This window comes from Oculina patagonica, unplaced genomic scaffold (genome assembly GCF_052425735.1).
Source record: "Oculina patagonica isolate OP01 unplaced genomic scaffold, crgOcupat unplaced11, whole genome shotgun sequence".
Taxonomy (NCBI): Eukaryota; Metazoa; Cnidaria; class Anthozoa; order Scleractinia; family Oculinidae; genus Oculina; species Oculina patagonica.
Window position 1 is genome coordinate 15,433 of NW_027557083.1, and position 13,345 is coordinate 28,777.

Below are 13,345 nucleotides of genomic sequence, written 5' to 3' on the forward strand. Positions count from 1 at the left end.
TTATGTTTATCGGCACTCGCTAATGTCAAAAATAGACAACAAATCGGGTTATGACCATGTTTCCCTGATAGAAGACCTTTTGTCTACCAGACAATAGGTTTGGGGGCTACCAATTACTTCAGAAGTGTGGGAATTGCCTGTTCCCTCTATATAGAAGATCGCCTGAATGGCGAAATTTTCACTAGTGAAGGTTATTGGTCTAAGCCCATGGGGAAGAGGGATGCTGTTTTCAGCAAACAATCTGCCGAAGCCGCCCTATATATTGTGTGTAGGCTCCTGATCCAACTTGGGTATTTCTTGGGTCTCAAGAAGTACGTGTTAATGCCAGTGAACTGCATTACGTTTTTGGGAATAGAGGTTAACTCGTCTTTACAGGCATTCCAGATCCCCGCTGGCAAAAAGGCGAGCTTTGCTTCGTTAAGAAAGGAGATTTTGAGGGGGAGGGGGCTCCTACCGTCCCGCTTAAAACGTTGCAAAGGTTCATGGGGAAGGCTATTTAGTTTCCCTAGCATTCCCAGGCGCAAAGTTTTTTATTCGTGAGATGGCGGCAGCAATTGGTTCTGCTTCGTCAGCTGTGGTGGTGAGAATGACGTCGGCAGAGATTTCTGGATGACCCTACGGGCCATGTTCCGTAGCGGATGGAAAAACACGTGGCGGTCACGACCTCGACTTATGCGTCACAATCAAGATCGGCAGGGGTCATTCACCGACATCCTACGGACATTGTGCTGGAAAACTCCTGGGAAGGTCACGTGGCCTTGGAAGGTATTAATGTGAAGGAGTTTTGGGCGGTTGTGAAGGTGTTAGAAGCTCTGCAGACCGACACACGTGATTGTGGGGTTAATGTCCAGGTGGACAATCAAGCGGTCATATACACTTGGATGTTTCGCGGAGGTCGTACACAAAATATGTATGTGTAGCCAAGAGGATTTTTTTTAACACAAGAAAGACACCTCCAACTAACTATGACCTACGTTTCTTCAGAGTGCAACCCGGCCGACGAATTTTCTCGGAAGCTATCGGCAACGTACTCCATGCTGGCATCCCGATGTTGGGATGAGGTTCAGGAGATGTTTGGCGGGAGTCGTGGCCACAACCTCGATCTTATGTCGCTCGATTCGAATGCCCAACGGCATCGGGACGGCAAGCCTTTGCCGCAATTTGCACCATATCCCACCCCGGGCTCCGCAGGGGTGGACGTATTCAGTCAGGACCTTCGTAACTGTTACGGAGTGGAGATTAACGCATATTGTTTTCCCCCGTTAGCGCTAATAGATGCGTTGCTTTTTTTTCTTCAATCCCAGAGAACAGTCGCGACTGTGGTAGTTCCCGATCAGTCCCCTCGCCCGCCCTGGTGGCCGATCATAGTTGCTTTGTCGTCCAGGGGTGTGATCCTGTCTAAGAGAGGTGCCGGGGACGCTCTATTGTCGCCAACGAAACATGGCTTCAGACCAATAAGGCTGTTATTTGACTTGTGGGCATTTCAGGTTGACAGGTTCTAATATGCGGGATTTGTTCTTCTAGGCGCTGCCCATTGTTTCAAAGTTATACCTACCATAAGTGGGATGCCCCCGGTGCACCTCCCCTAATGACGAGAGTTTTAGATTTTGTCAACGTTGCGGGTACCAGAGAACACTCGTCAAGAACGCTCCACCCATTTTAAAGGCACCATTAATATTCAAGTTATTAAAGAAAGAAAGACGGATTTATAAGGCCAGAAGCAGGCCACCCCGTATGGAAGGCAAAAATCGGCATTGGAACTGGCGGGGTTTTTGGCGGGCCTTGATCCGCCGTTTGATAGCCAATCGGCAATTGGAATTCCTTATATGGAACGATAACTTTGGCAAGACGAAAGTGCACCAGGACGATTGTCTTTTTTCTGGACAGAAGGGAGTTTCCAGTGTACTTGTCCCAAGAGATTAGCGTTCGGCACGGTTGATTCTCTAATAGGGAAACTTCGCTCTATATTTTGTTTGCACGGCAGGGGCTCAGATGAATCTCCGATCCCTGGGTTCCGCAACCCAGCAGCCTCGAAAACCGCCAAAGAATATCTGACTTCGACTCGGGAAGAGCAGCTACAGGCCAGGAGTACCCCTACCTAGGCTCAACCATTTTTCATGGCAGACTTATTGGCTCTTGGGTCGTATATCGGCAAGCGGTTAATGGAACATGACCTCTTACCTAAAGAAATATATGTTTTCGCAAGAGATCAGGCCTATTTCAAGACATTGTTCTTTGCTGGTAATCGGGCGGGAGATCTGGGGAGGATGAAGACTGAGGAATTATTGTTCTTCCCAAATAAGGAGGGCTTGCTGTTTAACCATGTCTTGACTAAGTCTCTGAGGAATGGAACTTCTAACATGTTCTCTTTAAAACGCTACTTTAAGAATGTGGCTCTCTTCCCGGTTACTACAATTGAAACTTACATCGCATTATGCGATCTCATGAAAATACCCATAAGCCGGAGGTACTTGTTTAGACCCCTTTCTCCTCAAGGATTAGTTCAGTCGTTGCCGTTTGACTCATCGGCGGCGCAAGGCCGGCTACATTTTTTATGTGGAAAAACTTCCGCAGGTTTTTGGAAAGAGAAAAGTAACATTGCATCGACTGCGCAATGGGAGCGCGATATCTTTGGCAGTGACAGGAGCAGACATCCAGTCTGTAATGGATCACGTGGGATGGGAGACTTCCTCTATGGCCCGCCATTTCATCAAGTTGAACCAGTTCGGTTCGGGTGAAGCCGGGGACTTGTTGTTAACGATTTCAGTGAACTTAAGAGACAAATACCGTAAACAAAACAAGCTGCTAAGTTTTTTCTCAAGCCTTCTAACAATTTTGGACTTTGTAAAAGACCCCGTGGCCTTTTTCCGGTTTGTTTGTGAGGGCTTGCAGATTCTAAGGTTTTGGGGAGTAAAGATTTGGGGGTAAGGATTGGGATAGAGATCTGAGATTGAGTTATTGTGGTTGGGTGGTCTCTTTAGGAGGGATTCCATGACCGGATAAGACAGGGAGGACTTCCCCATATCTTAATGCTAATGAGGAAGCAAGAGTGATATTGAACTATTCAAATCTCATGGAATATTCATGACCCCTCACGATGACTTTGTTGGCATTATGTAAGCCGCTTAATGTTATGCATCTGTGTCATTTAAACTAACACGTCGCGGGGAATACATCTCGCCCCACCCTCCCTCCCTCAAGCTTCCCCTCTAGCACTTCGTGCTTCTTTCCGTCGTTTACTCGACAGGGAGGACTTCCCCATATCTTAATGCTAATGAGGCAGCAAGAGGGATAATGAACTACTCACATTTCACACGCATGCAGTCATCGACATTTAAATCTTTCTGAGAAAACAAAACTTCCGGTGACGTCTTCCTTAGCAACGGCTTGATTGACATAGACTCGCACCGTTTCCAGTCACTTCTATTTCTTCAAAGAAAAGTGTAGACTTTTTCCCCTCCGTTACAAGGTCATTAAACTGTTCATGATGCTATGTCAGGACAAGGCAAGACTAAGCTAAAAGTCTGGAACCGTGCCACTACAGATGTTTTTATATTAATCAAAATAAATTAGGCAGTTAAAAATGTTCGGGTTGTAGCCTCCACGAAGCAACATTACCAATGAAGAGGAAAAAGCTCTCAGAGATCTTGCCAAGGACACGTCGGTCACAATTTACCAGCCGACAAGGGCCGAGCCGTAGTCGTGATGAATACCAACGACTACGTCGATAAAATAAACAACCTTCTAAATGACGAAAAAACCTACCACAAGATAACAGACAAAAGAAGGAAGCCAACATCGAGCACCGAAAAATCTCTCGATAAACTTCTCCTACAGATTAAAGATCAGCCAGCCTCGCATGACAGCAGCAAGAAACAGTTGGAACCGAAGCTCTACTACACACTTCATAGCACCGAATCCACACCAGCGTCTTTTTATGGCATTCTTAAAATCCATAAGGAGAACATCCCACTCAGACCAATTATGAGTGCCATTGGATCTTCCACTTATGAACTATCCAAATACCTCGCCAACATCTTGTCACCTCTTCAGAATAATAAATACACAGTTCAAAACAGTGCATCTTTCGTCGAAAAGATCCGCACCTTGTCAGTAGATCCCGACGAGATCCTAGTATCTTTTGACGTCGTGTCACTGTTTACTTGCATTCCGACCCACCTAGCAACCGAAGTGGTTAAAGAGAGACTGGATTCTGACCAATCACTACCGGAGAGAACCAACTTGTCCATCCAAAATATCATGGCACTTCTACAGTTCGTCCTCGACAACAATTTCTTTGTATTCCAAGGCAACCATTTCCAACAAATTTTCGGTTGTCCGATGGGATCCCCAGTGAGCGCAATCTTGGCCAATCTCGTCATGGAACATGTCGAAGAGAAGGCTCTCTCTTCGACCCCTAACCCTCCCAAATGCTGGTTTAGATACGTAGATGACAGCCACGTATGTGTAAAAAGGGAACGCGTAGATGAATTCCACTCACATCTAAATTCCATCTACTCTCACATCAAATTTACAATCGAGGTAAAATCAGAAGGTTCCATTGCCTTTCTTGACACCAAAACAACCAGACAAGAAGATGGCTCGATCACCGTGTCTATCTACAGGAAAGCTACCAACACCGATCGTTACCTGGATTTCAAATCACACCACCATCCCCAGCATAAACACTCGGTCGCTCGCACCCTCATGGATCGCGCGAGGAACATCCCTTCCACCGAGGAGGAAGTATCACGGGAAACTAAGCGAGTAGCGAAAGCCCTCGCCACTAATAACTACCCTGCAAATTTTATTCACAATCTGCGCCAACCGAGTAGACAACAAGAAACAAATCGACCATCGTGGTTTTGTTATCCTCCCTTACGCCAAAGGTTTTTCCGAAAGAATTGCAAACGTTCTTCGTGGCTTCAACATCAAGGTCGCCCATAAACCTATACGTACCATCTCGAACATACTGAAAAAACCAAAAGACAGGATCGAGAAAGAGGATACCAGAGGAATTGTATATAAGATCAAGTGTAACGATTGCGACTGTGTTTATGTTGGTCAGACATCACGCGCGCTTAAAACACGTATGAAAGAACACGCGAAGGCCATCGCAACATTGGATAAAAACTCTTTGTTGGCAAAACACCATATGCTTAACGACCATCAAATAGATTTGGAGAGCGTCGAAATTGTTGACAGGTCAACGGTGTGGAAACAACGACTAATTCTTGAAGCTTGGCATTCTGTGCGAGATAGGAACGCGAACACATAGCGCTACCAAACGTTTACAATAGCATTAAGAATTCATAGACTCATTAAGAATGCTCTAGAGACTTTTGTTGCACTCGGAAAGTTCATTTAGTTTTTATCACACATTCGTTACATATTTTAACACGACGCCGTTGAACATTTGCATTTTTATCTTGCTGAAGAAGGCAACAGTAGTGGCCGAAACGTCCAAAAACAACATTTTTAGCCAGCCGGTCAACTTATAAATTCGAATTTTTTAAATTAGGCAGTAAGTTTAATACAAAACTAGCTAGCACTTGCACCACCACTGGATAATTACTTTATGTGCGCATAAAATATAATATGACCAATATAAATTATAATAGAGACTTTAGTACCTTTTAGTACCTTCAATTCTCATCTTAGTCTAGTGGGTTAGTACCAAATTTTGCGGAAATCGTTACACACTGGACAAAAGCACCAAACTTGGTATACGAAGACCTTTGAACATAAACTTTCCAAAAATCCAATGCTCCAAAAAAATTGTCTCACTTGGAGGGCGAAAGTGACGTCATTTTTTACGTCAGACAGGTATTTTGGTTGTTTTGTGTAATAGGACAATGAATGGAATTTAGTAAGGGCTTCTGACTTTCATGAAGACAGGATAAGCAAAACATTTTGACAATCCTTTATAATAACTATCAATTAAAAGCATGGGCCTGTTTTGAAAAAAGTTGTTTCGAAAAATAAACTTCAGCGGATGTTACTTACAGACAAACTAGATAAGAACAACTGACTTGGAAAACTTGTGTGTGACTGGCATGGTTTGCTGCAGCATGCATGGTACATAACACCAAACATTTAAGCTCTCTTTAAACAAAAATTTACAAAACACAGAATTCAGTGAAAAGTGCCGCAATTGTATGGGGAAAAGTTCCTTATAGCGTCTGGAGGACTGCATACCGAGAAAACGCTGCGGAATGCCCTTGGGGCTCTGTTGCGTGGTACTGGTTGTGTAAATGACTTGAAGAATAGGCGGATTGTTTTTTTAAAGCAACGCATACTACTCGGACATTACTAATACATTATAAGGCGAGGAAACTAGTGCAAGCGCACCATAATCAACAGGAGGGTTTTACGAAAAGCTGGGGGCAAGATAACAAAAAATGGCGATACGCAACGACAGTCTTGACAGAAGCATGTGCAGAAACAGAAATAGTTCTCTTGGCATTGATACATTTGCACAGAGAACGAGACAAGAGTATCTTCAAGACCTAGAGCATCTTCAACAACTTACGTCCCTATTCTTTGCTTTAGAAAACCACGTCAATTGCAGTCGCTGGGTTAGTGTCCAACATTTTCAGCATGTTATGATTCATCCAGGAAACATCTAGGCGGCTTTATGTGCTCCTAATCAATCAAGCCCACGAACAGAAAAAAGCCAAAAAGACAAGAACACTGGAGGGGTTGTGGAGCTAACGGAGAACCCATCCTGTCTAATAGTGCACTTTCAAAGAATCTGCATGATTGGGAAACGACAATACAATTTAAACGTTCCGTAAAGAAGTATTGTATCAGTAAAACTACGAAATCAATCACCCGACCATTAAGAGGAATTGACTGCCATTATTTACCACAAGTCTTATGTCAGCAAATCGAATCAAAGCAAGCGGGCATAACGTATGCCGGTATATCAGTATCCAGCAACGTAAAGGCGACCTTAGCAAAATTTTTCGCCCATAAAAACCACGCTTTTCCACCTTTTATACGATTATGACAATTTGGACGTCGAGTCTACTCAAAGTAACGCAAGATACCGGGAAAACCGTGTGAATGCAGGGTTGAATGTGAAGTGTTTGACGGTAACGTCCTGATTTACAGTCCTAGCCAAACGTTACACAATTGTTTTCAGAGTATTCAGAACAAATCTCTCTGCCATTTCTCAGGCGGGAACTGAAAACTGTCAATTGAGTGGAGGTAGTGTAGGATCGCTGTCTGTCAGAGAGAGCGAGGAATGGCACAAAGGAGAAATATTAGCCTGGTGCTCAAGTAAAAGTTAGTCCCCTATAGGAAAGAACTGGAATGCCTTCTTCGCGATACCAAACCCAACGATGAGTAGTTAAACTTTCTTTCAAAAGATGGGACTCATGTAGAATGAGAACACACAAAAGAAAGGGGATGGCACAAAAAGTACTTCGGTAGTTGCAAAGGGTAGCGACAAATTGATGATGGACTCCCCGTATAAACATGTATAAAGAAACGGATATCAGTGAAATAGTTTATTTGTTTGACGCTTTTGAAAATGGGCAGGGCAAAATTGAAATTTGAACAGTGGACACGGATATTGGTCTTGGTGTTGTTGCACTGGTTGGCCAATTCTTTAATATACAGGGGACGTCTCCGCGAGTAAACTGGCATATCGGTGGCGTTTGGAAAAAGTAGGAATTGACTTTGATTTCACGTCTTTTGTTAGGCTGCGATACAAATTTGCCTTTTTTGTGAAGCCTTTCCTTACTTAAAACAAAGCAAGTTCGTAACAGTTAGCTGTTCTTCAGCACACTCAGAAACTAACAGGAAGTAATTTGTTTTTCATGATGCTTTGCTAGCAATATTCAATTGACCTCGCTCCCAATGTGTGGCTTGAATAGCTCAGTTGGTAGAGCATCGCACCGGTATCGCGGAGGTCACGGGTTCGAATCCCGTTGAAGCCCTGAATTTTTTTCAGGCTTCTTTATTCCAATTGCTTAAATTGGAAATTCACTGCGATGATCATTTATCACTTTCATATCCATCCGCAGTTCATATATGAATCATTTCATATACATTACATCAATATTCAAAGAGCTGCATACCAGGCTGGGGGGTTTGGCCGTGTGTACAGAGGCACAGCCTAATAAATTCTTCACTAAAAACCTGAAGGTGGTAGTGGAAAGAAAAGAATTTGCAAGTCAGTGCGTGGCAATTCCGGAAGAGGCGGGAATAGCGTTCAAACAGCCCCTTAAAATCAAGCTGTTCCTCAAAGTGTAGCTGGAGTGGGCGGTTTCCGTCAATTTGATAAAAGTATCACAAAAAAAGGAATCTTAACACTATCCAGGCCAGGGGGGGCGAAAAGTGCCCGCGCCGACTTTGAACGTTTATAACTTTTTCAACATTCAACCAAACACTGCTAAACTTTGCAACTTTATCTAAAATATATTTGGGAATAATTTGATGTGACAGGTTGTTGTGTCAGAGACTTGTTTTACCAAATTTGTAATTTTATTGTTTTTATAGATGAAAATTAACTTTAATGCAGTTACTTTTACCTTTTGGGCATTTTTTGCACCATTTTATTGTTTTTCAATACTTTTAAGTAATTTTTGGTGGTTTTCTTACGTTTTGGAAACATTTTCAAATCCAAGATGGCGGATCGAAGATAACAAATATGTTGTCGATTTCTGTGATGACGTAATTGTCCTTTCTCGCGATCCATGTTTTTGGAGCATTGGATTTTCTTAAAGCCCATGCCTCAAAGACTACGTGTGCCAAATTTGGTTCTTTTGTCCGGCGTGTAACGATAATTTTGCTAACCCGCTAGACTATCTCTTCTTCTGCAAGAAAAAAAAAACAAACATGATCCGCATTAAGGTTACTGAACAGGTTCGCAGGTCAAATTTTTCCAAAATTGTGATATTAGGCGTACGTAAAGAATATAGTGTAGGCTTTCTAAACTAGCTAGCACTTGCACCACCACTGGATATAAAGGTCGGCATTTCTGCTTGTTAAACTGGGCGAAGTAAGATCTCCGGTCTGATTATTACTAGTAATACGTGCCTCGCAGGGCCTCGCGAAGCTCTGGGTAATTGTTGCCTAGTAACGGACAAAATACAGCAGACAGAATACAAACAGAAACTGAACAACAACGAACTGCACGATTACAGAGACTTCGACAAAATACAGCAGACAGAATACAAACAGAAACTGAACAACAACGAACTGCACGATTACAGAGACTTCGACAAAATACCGCGGACAGAATACAAACAGAAACTGAACAACAACGAACTGCACGATTACAGAGACTTCGACAAAATGCCGCGGATAGAATACAAACAGAAGCTGAAGACACAAGAATACAGAGATTACAATTACTGAGACAAAATTATACAGACAGACTTTTAGTAGAATCAACTGAACAGCTACAGGATAGATTACAATAGCCCTTTTTACAGTTCCCGGCGCCATATTGGAATAGTAACCGCGCAGACATGATAGCGAGGCTACCGGTGACCCGTGGCTGAGCGTGAAGAGAGATTACAGTGAGGATTCGGCAATTAGCCCGTGTTTTTTCGCGTTTTTCGGAACATAAGCGAAAGTTTTGATTCTACTAATACTCCTTCGTCATCTTCTAAGATGAATGGAAAATATTGGGCCGCTTTTGGCTGTAAAAAAGGCTAGTAAGCTTCTCAGGGGCTATCAGTTGTTTTCGCTGCGTAACAAAACACAAGGAGATCCAGTGAAGAAATCGCATCCATGGTGTAATCTGATAAGACGCAAGCATGAGCATGGTGAGGACAATTTTCTTCGTCTTTAAAGCAATTTTTCTTTGTACTAATCATTACTAAAAAGGAAATATACACAGCTCTCCTGAGCAAGTCGTTGGGATCAGAAAGAAAGGTTTTTAACATGCAATGTTTACAAAACTTTTGTTTACTTGCTCTTTTAAAATCACTGAAGTTGATGTTTAATAATACTTTACATTACACAATGCCCAATTCTTGAAAGTTTTCAGTAAAATAGTTATCCCAAATCAGGAATTATTCTCAATTTTGCAGACTTCTTTTTTATTTTATTTCTGAGTGTGGTAGTTTATTTTATATTGGTTAGAGCTGCTTTTAGGTGAAGTTATAAGCTTGGTTTAAATAAAGTTTAATATTATCTCATAGGTAAAGAGAAATCCCAGCAACATAGATTGTGAAACATTCTAAAAGGAGTCTGCCAGTTAAAAGAAGCTCAGAAAATCATCTATTCAAGTCAAGAAATGGAAAATAACACAAGCAGAGGGCAATTTTTTAAGAATAAAAAATGTTTTCATAGTTGAAATGACTGCATCAGCTACTAAGTTTTGAAATAAATCATTTGCAGTGTTGAATCAAGGTGTTTCAAAAAGCCATTTAACAGTTCCTGTTACTATAAAAAAGTATTACCAACCCAAACACTATGGTAAGGATTATTATTATGAGATACACAAAATGTGGACCATGTATAACTGGCAATAATGCTTGCAAGTCTAAAGTTATATGTACAAAAATTGCCTGAGGGAATGATAAAATCATTGCTATACTTTACATGTCCAGGGACAACTGTATTTGTTCTTTGTCCTTGCCTTATTCTGGCCTTAAAGGAATTTTATTGTCTATTTTTGAGAGAAAAGGCTTGCTTTTTCAAATTTTTTTAACACCACATTCTCAGACAAAACAAATTCCACCCCTACACATTGACCTGGTGTGGGAGACGCGGCCCGGGTTCGAGTCCTGGTGGGGGAGCTGCGTTGTGTTATTAGCCAAGACACTTTACTTTCAGTGCCTCTCTCCACCCAGGTGTATAAATGGGTACCAGCGAATTTACTGCTGGGGGGTAATCCCTGCAATGGACTGGCATTCCATCCAGGGGGGAGTAGCAATACTTCTCGTCGCTTAATGCTACGGAAACCGGGATAAGCTCCGGCTGTATGAGCGGCACTTGGCTCGGACACAGACTTTACCTTACCTTTTACAGATTGACCTGGAGGTTACAACAAGAGAAATTCCTCTTCCTCATTGATGGTAGAGTTTCATATGGACACCGAACTACAGCTAATCAAGCAGAGTTCCATCCAGCTTCATGATGAAGATTTTATTTTTTATTTTCTTTACTGTCTTATTTAAACAATACATTCATCTTAAACATTACATCAATATTTTCAATACTACATCTCCCCATTTGAGATAATAAACATTCAGAAATAGTGTTAAAAGTATTGACATACTTTCTGGTTTCAGTGTAAAAGATTTATGGGTGGTTAACTCTTTACTGTCAAAGTATGAACAGCCCCAAAACTTTACCAGGTCAATACATACACATGTACACAAAAGGAGATGTAACAGTAATTAAAATGTTTCCCTGAATTTGACCAAATTCTCTCATCTAGAGCTGATAGAAAAGTTGATTTTTAACCTCTTCTGGAGAAATAATACCAAAATGATGGGTTATCACTGATGGACGATTAAACTACCCTGGCTGTAATGTGGTTGAGACCAAACTTTGCCTGAAATTCAACCAGTTTAAATTCAATGATGCATTATTTTCTTTGCAGATCAATCAGACTTTTCATCATTGATTTAATAGGGTGCAATAATGCTCCTGGTTAATGAGAAAAAAGTTTTCCCTTTTCTTTTGCATTTTAATTTCTTGAGTAGATGTTTCTCTGTGCCTTCTTTTAAATAGTGACTTCCTTGTGTGATAATTTCACAATCCATGTTTACTGGAATAGCTTTCACCTATGAGACAATATTGAAAACGGATTTAAACTAAGCTTACAACTTTACCTAAAAGCAACTCTTTGTTATCAATAATCTATTTCTTTTATCAGACTCAAAATAAATACAGAAATAAAAAAAAAAAACCCTAGGCAAAATTGGGAATAATTTCTGAATTGAGATACATATTTAAGGAGACTTGTGAACAGAAGGGCTTTCCTAGATATAAAATATTATCAAACAACTTCAGTGATTAGAAGCAAGTATAAAACAAAAGTTTTGTAAACATTGCATGTTAAAAACCTTTCTTTCTGATCCCAACGACTTGCTCAGGAGAGCTGTGTATATTTCCTTTTTAGTAATGATTAGTACAAAGAAAAATTGCTTTAAAGACGAAGAAAATTGTCCTCACCATGCTCATGCTGGCGTCTTATCAGATTACACCATGGATGCGATTTCTTCACTGGATCTCCTTGTGTTTTGTTACGCAGCGAAAACAACTGATAGCCCCTGAGAAGCTTACTAGCCTTTTTACAGCCAAAAGCGGCCCAATATTTTCCATTCATCTTAGAAGATGACGAAGGAGTATTATTAGAATCAAAACTTTCGCTTATGTTCCGAAAAACGCGAAAAAACACGGGCTAATTGCCGAATCCTCACTGTAATCTCTCTTCACGCTCAGGCACGGGTCACCGGTAGCCTCGCTATCATGTCTGCGCGGTTACTATTCCAATATGGCGCCGGGAACTGTAAAAAGGGCTATTAAGAAGGGAAAGTGATGCAGCGCGCTTACAATTAGTATCGGAGGAGGAGAGAAATATTCGATTACAGTCTGCTCGAGAAAATAGTGCCACGCGTAGACAACAACAACAATTAAAGCAACAGCAACTAAAAAGAGATGATTATCTTTCCAATGGATGGAGAAATCCCGATCAGCTTTTACATCAGCAACAATGGGTTCAGAACGAAATGGCAAATTTTCATACAACAATGAACAGTTTTCAACACCAGCAGTTTATAGCCTGAATAGGTGTTGAGGGAGTATTATGTGGAAATCAGTGTTATTTTAATCCGAAAAGAAAAACGATAAAAATGAAAGGCTCAGGATTCGAACCCACAAAAAAAAAAAAAATAATAATAATAATAATAATAATAATAATAATAATAATAATAATAATAATAATAATAATAATAAAAAAACCCTAGCCGGATTCGAACCCCCGCCCTCAGTCCCGAAGATCTGATTTCAAGTTCGACGCCTCACACCATTAGGCCACCAGCGCGCGGCCATGTGACGTCATTTCCGCCAGACACCAAGCTCACAAATATATATGACCGTAAACTCCACACGAGATTTCATCCCGCCTGAGTCCTTTGAGGAACAAAATTATACACCCCGCTACGCTCGGCCTTCGGCCTCGCTTCGCGAGGAATTACTTCATGTGCTTATAAAAAAATATAATATGGCCAATATAAATTTTAATTCAGACTAATATCAGTTATATTAAATACCATCACAGTTCCTGCAAGTTTCATCGCCTCTGAAAGAAAAAAAGAACATGATCCCCATTAGCGTAATGTGGTTCGGAAATAAGAAAGTCCTTAAACAACCA

General features: G+C 41.2%; 1 protein-coding gene and 2 long non-coding RNA genes across 3 annotated transcripts; 2 read left to right on the forward strand and 1 right to left on the reverse strand.

Moving 5' to 3' along the window:
• The first annotated feature begins 3,705 nt into the window (after positions 1-3,705).
• Positions 3,706-4,947, forward strand: LOC144639594 (uncharacterized). The gene has a single exon (XM_078498879.1). It carries the CDS (start codon positions 3,706-3,708, stop codon positions 4,945-4,947), a length of 1,242 nt encoding a protein of 413 aa, XP_078355005.1.
• A 4,570-nt stretch (positions 4,948-9,517) lies between these two features.
• LOC144639599 (uncharacterized) lies at positions 9,518-10,366 on the forward strand. The gene is made up of 2 exons (XR_013568183.1): positions 9,518-9,782; positions 10,161-10,366. It is a non-coding gene; the product is annotated as an uncharacterized LOC144639599 (long non-coding RNA).
• Positions 10,367-11,597: 1,231 nt separating this feature from the next.
• Positions 11,598-12,407, reverse strand: LOC144639600 (uncharacterized). The gene is made up of 2 exons (XR_013568184.1): positions 12,145-12,407; positions 11,598-11,753 (listed from the first exon to the last, which is right to left on the reverse strand). It is a non-coding gene; the product is annotated as an uncharacterized LOC144639600 (long non-coding RNA).
• Positions 12,408-13,345: the final 938 nt, after the last annotated feature.